Source organism: Bos mutus, chromosome 20 (genome assembly GCF_027580195.1).
Source record: "Bos mutus isolate GX-2022 chromosome 20, NWIPB_WYAK_1.1, whole genome shotgun sequence".
In the NCBI taxonomy this organism is placed as follows: Eukaryota; Metazoa; Chordata; class Mammalia; order Artiodactyla; family Bovidae; genus Bos; species Bos mutus.
Genome location: NC_091636.1, coordinates 63,850,878 through 63,864,613, shown reverse-complemented (window position 1 = coordinate 63,864,613; position 13,736 = coordinate 63,850,878). Strand labels below are relative to the sequence as shown.

General features: G+C 46.8%; 1 protein-coding gene across 5 annotated transcripts in view; it reads right to left on the bottom strand.

Annotated features, from left to right (window-relative positions):
• SEMA5A (semaphorin 5A) overlaps positions 1-13,736 on the bottom strand; it is a 568,136-nt gene that overhangs the window by 182,919 nt on the left and 371,481 nt on the right. For all 5 annotated transcript variants that reach the window (XM_070357735.1, XM_070357734.1, XM_070357733.1 and 2 more), the window contains one exon: positions 12,180-12,393. In XM_070357735.1, coding sequence (XP_070213836.1) covers positions 12,180-12,393 — 214 coding nt within the window. The remainder of the gene's footprint in view (positions 1-12,179; positions 12,394-13,736) is intronic.

Sequence of the window (13,736 nt, the reverse complement as noted above, 5' to 3'; positions counted from 1 at the left end):
TATTTTTAGAGAGTATCACAAGAATCGGAGAAGGCAATGGCACCCCACTCCAGTACTCTTGCCTGGAAAATCCCATGGACGGAGGAGCCTGGTGGGCTGCAGTCCATGGGGTCGCTAAAAGTCAGACACAACTGAGTGACTTCACTTTCACTTTCACTTTTATGCATTGGAGAAGAAATGGCAACCCACTCCAGTGTTCTTGCCTGGAGAATCCCAGGGACGGGGGAGCCTGGTGGGCTGCCGTCTATGGGGTCGCACAGGGTTGGACATGACAGAAGTGACTTAGCAGCAGCAGTAGCAGCAGCAGCAACCACAACAATTGGTTCCTTCCTGTCACCTACCAGACTTCTGCATGCATAAAGGGGTGTGCTAAATAATCATACAGACTTTTCTGCCTTGGGTTTAATAACCCCAGCTCATTCTACCTCCTTTCTCAAGTTTTCACCAATCCAGAAAACACCAGCCACCATGTCCACTGTCTCCATATCGCTCTACCATGGCAGCTTGTGCATAAAAATCTGGACATCTGGAGAGAGATGGGGGCAGCTCATGATGGTGGTGTTTCCCAAGAAGTCAATTATCCAAAGGGGAGGCTGGGAGCCTACAGAAGGAGGAGGATCTGTCTTCAATTACTAGCTTACACATGCATCAGCCATGAGGCCCTGGTTCAGGAGGCTGATTCCTCTGACCCAGCTTGCTCATCTCTAAATGGAGACAGTGCCGTCTCCCTTGTGGTGGGGGGGTGTTGTGCAGAGATTTCCAGAAGACACATAAATGGAGCCTCCCATCTACCTGGCAAGTTATAAACAGTCAGCGTCACCACTCCTTGTGCATGGAATAATAATTGGATGTACCAGAGACTCCAGCAGGTACACAGACAGGCAGATGATATGCAGGGAGGCCATTTATTTAAACTCTTTTCTGACTTTATAAAGATAATCAGAATTGATTTACAACACTATTTCCAAGATACATCCATCCCCCTCAAGGTAGACCATCTGCCTACAATGCCTTCTGATTGGCTTGATTAAGCCTGAAAACTAGAAAATGGCATTTGGTCATGCTGTGTCTCATGTCACATGACTTTGCTCCCAAGCTCTAAGTCCACATGCCATCACCCTAACAAGTTTAAACTTCTTGAGTCAGTGGTCAGGGTTTAGTCTTTCAGCTGCACTGCTGAACAGGGTCCATTGTTCATAAGGACACCCCTTTTAAGCATTTGCCCAGATGCTGTCTGATAAAATGACAAAACTAGGCTTCAGACTATATACATCAGTGTCTTTTGTTCTGGGTTTTACCGAGCTTATTTTCCTTGATAAACACTACAGATCTCCTAAAACAAACACACTCCATGTTCAGGCCCTACTTGTCTTTGCTTTGCTTGTTCTGTGAACTCTGGTTCTACTCATGAATTTTCTGCTTTAGCAAATCTCGTCTGTACAGGGAGAGCCTAACTCAGAAGATTTACACCTTTGGGGACTGCACTCTATCAGATCAGATCAGATCAATCGCTCAGTCATGTCCAACTCTTTGCGACCCCATGAATTGCAGCACGCCAGGCCTCCCTGTCCATCACCAACTCCCGGAGTTCACTGAGACTCACGTCCATCGAGTCAGTGATGCCATCCAGCCGTCTCATCCTCTGTCGTCCCCTTCTCCTCCTGCCCCCAATCCCTCCCAGCATCAGAGTCTTTTCCAATGAGTCAACTCTTCGCATGAGGTGGCCAAAGTACTGGTTTCAGCTTTAGTATAATTTCTTCCAAAGAAACCCCAGGGCTGATCTCCTTCAGAATGGACTGGTTGGATCTCCTTGCAGTCTATAGATTGTGCCAAAAGTGATCTCACTGTCCCCAGGATGGAACCCAACAGGATCACCCTATCCCAGCCACGTCTGCATCCCCAAGAAGTGGTGTCTGCTCCCGGGAAGAAGTGCCAAGCTCCACAAAGCACCTGTCTTCATGATAAGCAGAAACAATTCCCCCTTAGAGTTAAGCACAGAAGGGATTTTTCTCTCTCCAAGTAAATTATCTTTAATTAGTAGGAGGTTAATCATTGTATTTTAAAGACCTCAAAGAGTCTATTTAAATGTGGGTAACATCAATAAAGTATTTCAAACCAGGAGAGCTTGTGATGGTTACAGAAACAGTTTTCTAAACTAGAAACACAATAGCTCATAAAAACGACTCTATGGATTTCAAGTGTGTTTTCCTTCACAGTGAGGTCAAGGCTGGACTCTCAGAGAATGGGGGAGCTGCAGAAATTGTGAGAGAACCCAAGAGAGAGACAGATGCTGTCTCCAAGAAAGAAAAGAAGCAGGGTGCTGCATCCCAGTGAGATTATGCCCTGGGAGATGTTCATGTTGAGTTCATAAAGCTCACTGATGGATTCTTTTTTCACATTCTCTCCGAGGTTTCAGTCCATGTGCAAGCAAGCAGTTCCCTCAGAACCCACAAACTCAATTTGTACAACATTAATTTGGATATGCTATTTCCCCCCCTTTCATGGGTTGACTATTTCCCCGATTTGATTACCAGTTTCTTAAAGGCAAGTTTTACAGCTTCTCTATTTTAAGCATCGACTATGAAACATTTATTATCCTGCTTTACAGTAATCATTTAATAAGGGTTATTAACGACTAGTATTTTAATGCACTAAACACATAAATTTGCTTTAAGAGTGATTTTGGCACAGAGAGAAAAATCTGATTTTGAAACTTATACGACCAAACATATAACTCAATGCTTCAAATTCTGCCAGAACATTATCCAATCGATCATGCTGCCTTTGATAACTGATGAAATACATAATGGCTAAAAGTGGGAGTTGAAATAGGTGGTAAAGGAAGATTCTTTAAATGTCCAGACCTGCATCCATTTCAAATATACAAATCTCTATGTTTTAAATTCTGGGTTACAACTAACAATGACATGTTCCCTTTGTTAACAACAAAATTCATATTTCTGCTGCTTATGAAATGTGCTTATCTCCAACTCATTCAACAAATATGGATGGAGTCTCAACTGTATTTCAGGCAGTACATGAAATGCTGAGTGCACAGAAATTGATCCCATCTAAATGCTGCCCTCAAGGAATTCATACACTCATGGATGAGGAAACAAAGATGTAAACTACTAATCTACTAACTCATTTATTAAAAAGTGATGTATTGGGTGCTTCCTATGAGCCCATTAACGCTGAAAGATCTGGGATACATCAGTGGCCAAAGGAAATAAGAATGGCCACTGGAGAAGCTTCATTCCAGCAGAGGACAGGAGACAAGTACTAAAGGAGGATCAAAGTTGAACACAGCTAAGGGAATCAAGAGGGCTGGATGGAGGAGGGAAGGTGAAAGCATTAATCACTCAGTCTTGTCTGACACTTTATGACCCCTGGACTGTAGCCCGCCAGGCTCTGTCCATGGGTTTCTCCAGGCAAGAATACAGGAGTGGGCAGCCATTCCCTTCTCCAGGGGATCTTCTTGACCCAGGGATCAAACCCAGGTCTCCTGCAGTGCAGGCTGATTCTTTACCATCTGAGCCACCAGAGAAGCCCCAGATGAAGCAGGGGGGTCATGTCAAATAAGATGGTCAGGGCCAAGGTCCCATTGAGAAGGCACATCAGAGCAAAGACTAGATAGAAATAAAGCCATTGCCCACATGGACTGTCTGAGGCAAAGAGTTCTCCAGATAGTACAGGGGTCAGCACCCTATAGACCACAGCCTAGACCTACCCACTGGTTATAAATAAAGTTTTGTGAGCATACAGTGTTCAGTTCAGTTCAGTTGCTCAGTCGTGTCTGACTATTTGCGACCCCATGAACCGCAGCACGCCAGGCCTCCTTATCCATCACCAACTGCCGGAGCCTAACCAAACACATGTCCACTGAGTCGGTGATGCTATTCAACTATCTCATCCTCTGTCATCCCCTTCTCCTCCTGCCCTCAATCTTTCCCAGAATCAGGATCTTTTCAAATGAGTCAGCTCTTCGCATCGGGTGGCCAAAGTATTGGAGTCTCAGCTTCAACATCAGTCCTTACAGTGAACACTCAGGACTGATCTCCTTTAGGATGGACTGGTTGGATCTCCTTGCAGTCCAAGGGACTTTCAAGAGTCTTCTCCAACACCACAGTTCAAAAGCATCAATTCTTCAGTGCTCAGCTTTCTTTATAGTCCAATTCTCACATCCATACATGACCACTGGAAAAACCACAGCTTTTACTAGATGGACCTTTGTTGTCAAAGTAATGTCTCTGCTTTTTAATATGTGGTCTAGGTTGGTCATAGCTTTCCTTCCAAGGAGTAAACGTCTTTTAATTTCATGGCTGCAGTCATACAGCATAGATGTACACAATGGCCATGTCCGCTCTCATGCTTCAATGGCAGCATTGAAAAGCTGCAATAAAGGCCATATGGATAACGTATTTCCTCTCTGGCCCTTCACAGACAATGCTGATCCCTGGCAGAGAGGAAGGGCCAGGGCCAGGTGCAGCATATAAGAGGTTAAAGCAGAAGGAGCAAGGGGTGGGCAGGAGTGAGGACAGTCAGGCAGTGGAGGCCGGCCAATGGCGTCTCCACCTTCTCTGCAGCTGAAACGGGGACTCGAGAGGGTCTTGAGCAGGAGAAGGACCACGAACTCCAGTGTTGTGGGGTGAATACAATCCTGAACATCGACCATGGGGAAGGAATGAAAGGGACCCACCAATTCTCAGGGAAACTACAACTGACTGGAGCTACAGAATAATAGGAATTAGGGAAAAGGCAAAACTCAGGGGAAGTCAGAACAGTGTAAACAGTGTGTGGGAAGGAGTCCATTGAGGAGGGCAGTCGTATGCAGGGAGTTGCATGCTCCTCCTGAAAGGGCACCTAGAAGGCATGTGCGCAGAGGAGAGGACTCAGGGCTGAAGAGCAGGAAAAGCCAGATAACACAGGGAGGAAAGAGGAAACTCCAGGAAGGTGCCACAGCCAGCCTTGCTCTCCTCTCTTCGTCAGCCCCTGCTGACAGCCGATGGCGCGGCCACCACGCAGGTCTTGCAAAGGTGCAGGTGGGAGGCTACCCATTGGTGGACACTCTTAGTGTTGGTGGTGTCAGAAGACATAAGACTCCTGCCTGGAACTCTGGTATTAGACTCAGGGCACTTAGCTTGCTCAGCGCAGGTTGTTGAAACTATACCAGGAAGGGATGCTGGGTCTCTGGGAGGGGCAGCAAGGAGATCCAACCAGTCCATCCTAAAGGAAATCAGCCCTGAATAGTCACTGGAAGGACTGATGCTGAAGCTGCAGTCCTTTGATATGAAGAGCCAACTCACTGGAAGAGACTCTGATGCTGGGAAAGACTGAAGGCAGGAGGAGAAGGGGACAGGAGAGGATGAGATGGTTGGATGCATCAGCGACTCAATGGACATGAGTTAGAGCAAGCTCCAGGAGATAGTGAAGGACCCAGAAGCCTGGCGGGCTGCAGTCCATGGGTCACAAAGAGTCAGACATGACTGAGTGACTGAACAAGAACAATGGGGAAGATCAGAGGCTTCACAGGTCCTTCATAAGGGCTTTCTGTAGGCTGGCAGGACATCACCCTGGTCATCTTGATGCCACCCTTTGCCTAGAAGAGGGCCCCTGAAGCACAGAGACTGGGGTCACTGAAGGGTCATGACTTTTCATGTTCTCTCTACATGTTCCCACATCCTGAAGAGCATCCTTTGCACTTCTCTTGACCTGAGGGTGAGTGCTCATTGTTGCCAGGGTTTCTCTACAGTCCGTTGAGGGAATAATTCAGAGAGAGAATATGCGAGATGAAATCCACATCTCCTAGGCTGCCTAGGAGAGAGGGACTCCTTCCCCAGAGATGTAGGCTGGAGGACAGATGCACAGCGGATAAAGCACAGGCTTAAGTGGACAGACTCTCCTCACCAGTGCTCTGGAGCACGGAAGGAGGAGAGAGGTGCAGGCCAGCTCGGCCCTGGGCAAAGAGGACTGTCCCCTGAGCCCTCCTCGATGACTTCTGATGCCCACTGGGAACAAGAAGGCAACATTGTTTGCCAAGAGTGAGGAGGATACTGCTGAGATGGGGGCACTGAGTGCCCAGAGGGTTTAGTGGCCGCACAGAAATAGAGTGTCACTGGAAAATGGAACGCCAGAGTTTAAGATTTCAACATTTGAGTATTTCCTGTTTAGGGCACTGTTAGGGGTTGCATTGTATCCCCCCCTCCGCCCCCGCTGCTGCTGCTGCTAAGTCGCTTCAGTCGTGTCTGACTCTGTGCGACCCCATAGACGGCAGCCCACCAGGCTCCCCCATCCCTGGGATTCTCCAGGCAAGAACACTGGAGTGGGTTGCCATTTCTTTCTCCAATGCAGGAAAGTGAAAAGTGAAAGTGAAGTCGCTCAGTCGTGTCAGACTCTTAGCGACCCCATGGACTACAGCCTACCAGGCTTCTCCACCCATGGGATTTTCCAGGCCAGAGTACTGGAGTGGGGTGCCATTGCCTTCTCCTCCCTACCCCCAGCTCCGCCCAAAGATATGCTGGTATCTATAAATGTGATCTTATTTGGAAATAAGGTCATGACTGATATAATTAGTACAGGTGAAGCCATACTGGAATGAGGTAGGCCCCTAATCCAATAGACTTCCCTGATAGCTCAGTTGGTAAAGAATCCACCTGCAACGCAGGAGACCCTAGTTCGATCCCTGGGTCAGGAAGATCCACTGGAGAAGAGAAAGGCTACCCACTCCAGTATTCTTGGGTTTCCCTTGTGGCTTAGCTGGTAAAGAATCTGCCTGCAATGCTGGAGACCTGGGTTTGATCCCTGGGTTGGGGAAGATCTCCTGGAGAAGGGAAAGACTACCCACTCCAGGATTCTGGCCTGGAGAATTCCATGGACTGTATGGTCCACAGGGTTGCAAAGAGTCTGGCACGACTGAGCGGCTTTCACTTTCACATCCAATACGATTGGTGTTCTCATATGAAGAAATGAAGACGGCCAAATGAGGACATGGGACCATGGGGCGAGGCCACATAAACAGAGGCAAAGCCTGGAGTGATGCTGCCACAAGCCGAGGGAAGCTGAGAACTAAAGAGGTGGGGAAGGGTCCTCCCCGGAGTCTTCATAAAGAGCATGGGCTGCCAACAACTTGGTCTGGGACTTCTCACCCTCATAACTCTCAGAAGACACATTTCTGTTTTAAGCTACCCAGTCTGTGGTACTTTGTTCCAGCAATGCTAGGAAAGAAATGAAACAAACACCCCCACGGTCCGAACTGCCACTGACGGTGTGGCCTGAGGAGATGGAGTTGGTTGGTATCCAGCTGTTGCTTGGCAGGAGGCTGAGAAGGAAGACGCCTGGCACAGGACTGGCAGAGGCAAATGAAAAATGTATGTGACTGCTGTACTGGTCACCCTATGCATGTCCCCTCTATGACTAATTAATCCAGTCATGGAAAGACACTCCCTCTGTGGACAGGCAAATTATCCTACAGAGAATTTAATCACAACAGTGGATCTGAAATCAGAAATTCTGCTGACCATGGTTCAGAGGTACCAGCCTCCACACCTCCCCTGCTGATAAAGTTTCCCTTCCTCAACAGAGAAATGATAGCCAAAAAAAAAAAAAAGTGTGAAAATGTCCAAAACAAAGACCGGAGCTCTGCCTATCATAACATGTGAGCAGCTGTTAGCTGAGTGATGGCCTCCCAGGGACCTTGGGTCTTGTTGACCCCTGGGGGTACCACGGATTGGGCAGTGACAGGAATGTACCTGGGGGACTTGGATGTGGCTGCAGCAAGACAGGACGGCCAGGAGAGGCCAGCCCAGAGAGGAGCAGGGAAAGCTCAGAGGCAGATGGTCAGAGTCAGGAGAGACAGGAGACAGGAGGCTGGTAGGTGTCAGCAATCAGGAACCACAGCCCCAGGTGCACTCAGCCAACAAGTATTTACTCTCTGGCTCTAAAGTCAGATATTGAATCAGGCATTGGGGAGTTCATAGTCATTACATCTATTTATAATCAGCTATTTGCTACTAATATTTATTATCTCTGATGCTGCCACTGCTGCTAAGTCGCTTCAGTCGGGTCCGACTCTGTGCGACCCCATAGATGGCAGCCCACCAGGCTCCCCTGTCCCTGGGATTCTCCAGGCAAGAACACTGGAGTGGGTTGCCATTTCCTTCTCCAATGCATGAAAGTGAAAAGTCAAAGTGAAGTCGCTCAGTCGTGTCTGACTCTTAGCGACCCCATGGACTGCAAACCACCAGGCTCCTCCACCCATGGGATTTTCCAGGCAAGAGTACTGGAGTGGGGTGCCACTGCCTTCTCTACATGGTCTCATTTTATTATCAGAACTTCCAGGTCCAGTGACTAGTTATCTCCAGTTGGCAGATGAGGAAATTGAGAACTGAGACAATTCGGCTCCCTGAGGTGTGAGTACTGATTGACTGGCAGGTATTTCCACCTCCAAAGTCTCCATCACTTACCTTTTAAAATGATCACTGAGCCCAAGAAAAGGGCTCTGTGATCATTTTAAATGACCTCTGCCCAAAGGACTCTGTCAGTTCACATGTGCGTGTTACCCTGCTTTCTGGCTCCTGGGGTGACCTGGGGTGGAGGGCTGCCCTTTCCCAGCTCCTGGTGCCTGGGTTCTGGGATCTGCAAGTGATACACCTTGTGATTGTACTTCCTTTGAATGAGTTTATGGAAACTGCATCTTCAATTAAAACGTTGGGTTTTTATTTCCCCAGATGGGAGCCTGATGCTGAGGAAGCTGCCTGCCAACCCCACATGGAAGGCTGCTCCTCTTCATTCAGCAGCTCGTGGTCTGCATCTTCTTAAGGTACCAGCTCTGAGAGTTTCCAGTACATTTGCTCAGCTCTATCACAAACAAATCCAGCTCTCTAATGGTCATTTATTAACCCCTGTGCCTAATCCTCCATCAGTTGAAAACTTAGAACATAAGAGCATCATTTAATGAGTCCCTGCTGCTGCTGCTGCTAAGTCACTAACATCACACAATAGGGTTGCAAAGAGTTGGACACAACTGAAGCCACAGAGCACATGCACAAGCAATTATCGTCAGAGTGTGAGAAAGTTAAGGATATGGCAAAAAAGAAGGGACAATAGGTAAGGCAATAACTTCCAGTAAAGGAAGAAAATTACTCCAGCACTTGGCAGAAAGAAAAGAGACAGAGCGTCGGGTCTAAGTGCAAACAGATGCCAAGTGTGGACTCCAGCTAGGTCAGTGAGAATAAATGTCCAGGCTCCGCGGGGCCATGGATGCAGAGCTAACTGGGGGTCAGAGACCAGAATCCATGCTGGATGGAGGAGCAATCAGAGCAGAAAACCAGAGCCAACCAGAGGTAGAAACGATATCTCAGAGTTCAGCAGAACAAAGTGCCCCAAGAGAACTCAGAGAGAGAATGACCACTGCACACACAGCAGCCTGGGGCCCTCAGGGCTCTCTGCCCAGAAGTGGGGGCCTCCCAGTGGGGCAGGGCATCACTCTCTGAGGAAGGCAAGCCATTCAGTGCCATGGGGGCTATGATGACCCTGCAAGCCAAGCGGCGGCTTCACTATATTTATTTGCAATGTCCATAGTTTTATAGCGTCATCTATGATTTAGGACACGCATGCCTACAGTGACTGTCCTTACTTAGGCCCTCACCTGACTCTCAGATGGAAGAGATTCCACCCAGAGGGTTAGCAGAATCAGAGTTCCTGATCCGCCTAGAAATACATACAAAGAAACCGTGCTTATAACTCATGCTATAATTTGAATGATTTTTCCAAGATATTCTTCAGGGTGTCACTTCTGGGAAAAGAAAGACACTGTGCTCCTAATTACTTTTTACTTTGCTTGCAGCAAAGTCTAAATGCAATATTTGTGGTTGCAGAAGAACTCATTTTGATTTTTAACTGGAATTTTACTTGGACAGGAAAAATCAACAAACGAAAAGAAAGAACTTTAAGCTACACAGATGGATGTGTAGAGCAGAAAGAAGACCATCTGTAGAGTCAAAAGGTTCAGCTGAAACCAGTTCAACAGAAATAGTGTTAATACAGGGAAGCTGGTTACTGCTTCAGTTTGGGAAAGCAATTCATGTTGCCCTTTGGAAGCACATGGAGCCATTCTATTTGCTGAAGAAACTGGGTGAGGATATGCTTTTGTCTAAAAAGGAGTATTTTAAAGGCAAACTGTGATGGCTGGTTTGATTGTATTATTTTACAAAACACTCATATTATATATGTACCTGTGCTATGCTTAGTTTCTCAATCATGTCCAACTCTTTGCAACCCTTTGGACTGTAAGCCACCAGGCTCCTCTGTCCATGGATTCTCCAGGCAAGAATATTGGAGTGGGTTGCCATTTACTTCTCCAGGGGATCGTCCTGACCCAGGGATTGAACCCCAGTCTCCTGCATTGCAGGCAGATTTAATGATTTACCCACCGGACAACTGGGGAACCCCCATACACCTAAATAGCATACATGATCATTCTAAACCAAAATTTCTCAATAACAGGCAATATTTTTCCTGAGGAATATTTGCAAGTTTCTGAACAAATGTTTTGTTGTCACGCTGCAGGGGGTGGGTCATGCTAATGTATCTAAGTGGTATAAGCCAGGGATGTAGCTGACCATCTTACAATAACCAGGACAACCCCCCACCCGCCCCAGCAAAGAATTATCTGGCCCTGAACACCAGTAGTGCTGAGGTCTAGAAACTTTAATCTACATCATGAGCTTTTATTGGTGGAAGTCAGTACAACTTTGTAGAACGTGAAAGCTCAGAACAGTAAACGTTATAAGGACAATTATAAGAGCTCATCTTTATGCAAACCATCAAACAAAGGCTTGAGGGAAAGGATTACATATGGTGCATACATCTATACACAACATCGTGTTTGCTAGTGTGTGTGCATGTATGTGTTTCACCATATTCACACATGAGTGCACGCATATTCAGAGGGTTGGATTTCAGCTGGCACGTCTCAGTACATGGCCAACTTTAACTTCAATTTGGGATGCTGGAATCACTTTCCCCTCGTTTAGTGAGCAAGTGACCAAGTTCTAGCCCAGGACTGAAGGAAATCTGGCAGTTTCTTATGTCTTTAAAAAAGGACACAAGAGATGTGGTTCTCCCCTGGATATCGTGATATCTGAGTGCAGTACCTGGAACTGTAGTTGTGAATTTGCACCTATAAGCACAGCCAGCCTGTGGACCAACCTGACAGACCGTGGGTGGCAGAGACAGCAGTGACAGGACTTGGGGGCTTATTAATTCCCGAGCCACTGAAGTGAGCAACTCCAATGACACCTACCCTGACCTCCTGGCTTTAAGACTTGATACCTTTAAAAAAAAATTTGGTTACCTTACCTGTGGAATCTAAAAAAAAAAAAAAAAATGATATAAATGAACTTATTCCCCAAACAGAAACAGACTCACAGACTTCGAAAACAAACTTATGGTTACCAAAGGAGAAAGGTAGAAGGAGGGATAAATTAGGAGTTTGGGATTAACATACAGACACTACTATCTATAAAATCCCCTGAAAGAGGATATGGCCACTCATTTCAGAATCTGCCTACAGTGCAGGAGACCAGGGTTCAATCCCTGGGATGGGAAGATCCCCTGGAGAAGGAAATAGCTACCCACTCCAGGGTTCTTGCCTGGAGAATCCCAGGGACGGGGGAGCCTGGTGGGCTGCCGTCTCTGGGGTTGCACAGAGTCGGACACGACTGAAGTGACTTAGCAGCAGCAGCAGCATAGCCAAACACATTCTTTTACACAGTTCTCTGAAAATGTCATGCAATGCTAGAAACTTCACTTTTTAGGGATACAGTGAAGTCAAGAAAGAATGCACATGAGTCTACAGACATAAGTGACATGACATCAGATTTCCTGAACTTCAAACAATAATATGAGAAAGCAGCTTAAGTTTGAGGAACGCTTATATCAGCATTAGCTCTATGTTAACCATGTCCTACAGTGTTGAGAGGATTGTTTCTCTTCCTAATTGGAAATGAGCCCTCTGATGGCTTTCTACATCCAAGAACAAAACAAATTACATTTTGATTCCTTTAGAAAAGGAGGAAATCATTTTCTTTTGAAAACTGTGACAGCTTGCTTCTGAGCACCAAGGAAGAGGGCATCAGAGACCAGTGAGATGGGAAGCCGGGTGGGAGGGTAAGACTCACCGTTGAGCCACTTGGAGTTGTACTGTGCGGTGCGGAGCGGGGGCAAGATGCCCAGGCTTCGGTAAATGGCGGGATCGCGTCCCGGGAAATCCATGGCCGTGGCAGCATAGAGCTCCCCGCCTGCCGTGAGCAGGGCTGTGGAGTTGTGCTGGGGGCTGTAGGGGCAGCGTGCCATGCCGCTGATCTGGTCATGGATCTCCGTCAGGTTACTCAACTAGAAGTGAGGACAAGAGAGAAAAGTCAGTGATCCCCCCCATGAAACCCCTTTAATACTGTTAATGGATCAGATCTGCCCAACTTGCAAATGAAGCACATACAATAAACTCTCTGGGGCTCATAGCATGGGCCAGATGTCCACATATTCAATGAGAGTAATATGCTGTGGGGACCATCAGAGAATCTGGCAATTAATCTCTCATCATCCCGTGAGAATGAACCCCAGGCTGTTGGATACTCACCAAAGACAGAGTAAGACTATCATTTATGACTTATATTTATAACACACAAGGCAATGCAAGTTTGCCCACTTACATTACAAAACTCAACTTCACTGTTTATAGAAGTTAGGTACAGGTTTATCCACAAAAGTGGATTAAAGTGGTGTGACTAGCCCAGACTGTCTTCATGGGTAAGGATGGGTGGACATTTAGCAACCACGGAGCTCAAATTTCCAAGGCTTTAGATCTTAGTGTTCGAGAGGCAACTTAGTGATCTGCAGTCCACCCGTAGGACTCCTGCATTTGAGAAGCTGAACCATCACCGAATGAGAAAAGTTGTCTGGGTGGCTGGAGGAGGGGATCTCCACTCTATTCTTCTCTGCTCTCACCTGAGAGCTAAGAGAGCACAGGGGTCAGGCAGCGGCTCAGATACCCCACCTGCTTTTTACACGTGTGTGCTTAGTCGCTCAGTCATATCCAACTCTTTGCGACCCCATGGACTGTAGCCCGCCAGGCTCCTCTGTCCATGGGATTCTCTAAGCAAGAATACTAGGGTGGGTTGCCATTTCCTTCTCCATCGGATCTTCCCAACCCAGGGATTGAACCCGGGTCTCCCCCACTGCAGGCAGATTCGTTACCATCTGAGTTACGAGGGAAGCCCTTATCACGCTTGTAGACCCAGGTAAGCTACTTAAATTCTTTAAACCTTAGAGTCTTCTTTTACAAAACGATGACCCAAAGGATAACCACCAGGCAGGGTAGATGTGAGGGTGAAGTGACTGGGTTGTTGTAAGGTGTGTAGGACAGGCCACAATACCTAGGGCTGTCTGTGAGCATCACTTCTTATCATCATCATCCTCCTCTCTTTATTTCCAATAACTGAATGTTAACTTGAAAATAATGAATAGTAAAAGAGGAAGATTAATTCAGCCTTTGAGAGAAATTGTGTAACCAGGAAATTAATATAATGATATTTCTTTATCATTTCTTGTTCCCTGAGGAAAAGCAAATGAATATCCCAAATTAGGAAGATTACATGTGTGCTCTGAGAACCCTGCAATTCTATAGGAATGAGACCTGGATACAGAAAAGTACCCTGTTCATAATGACGGGTTAAAAG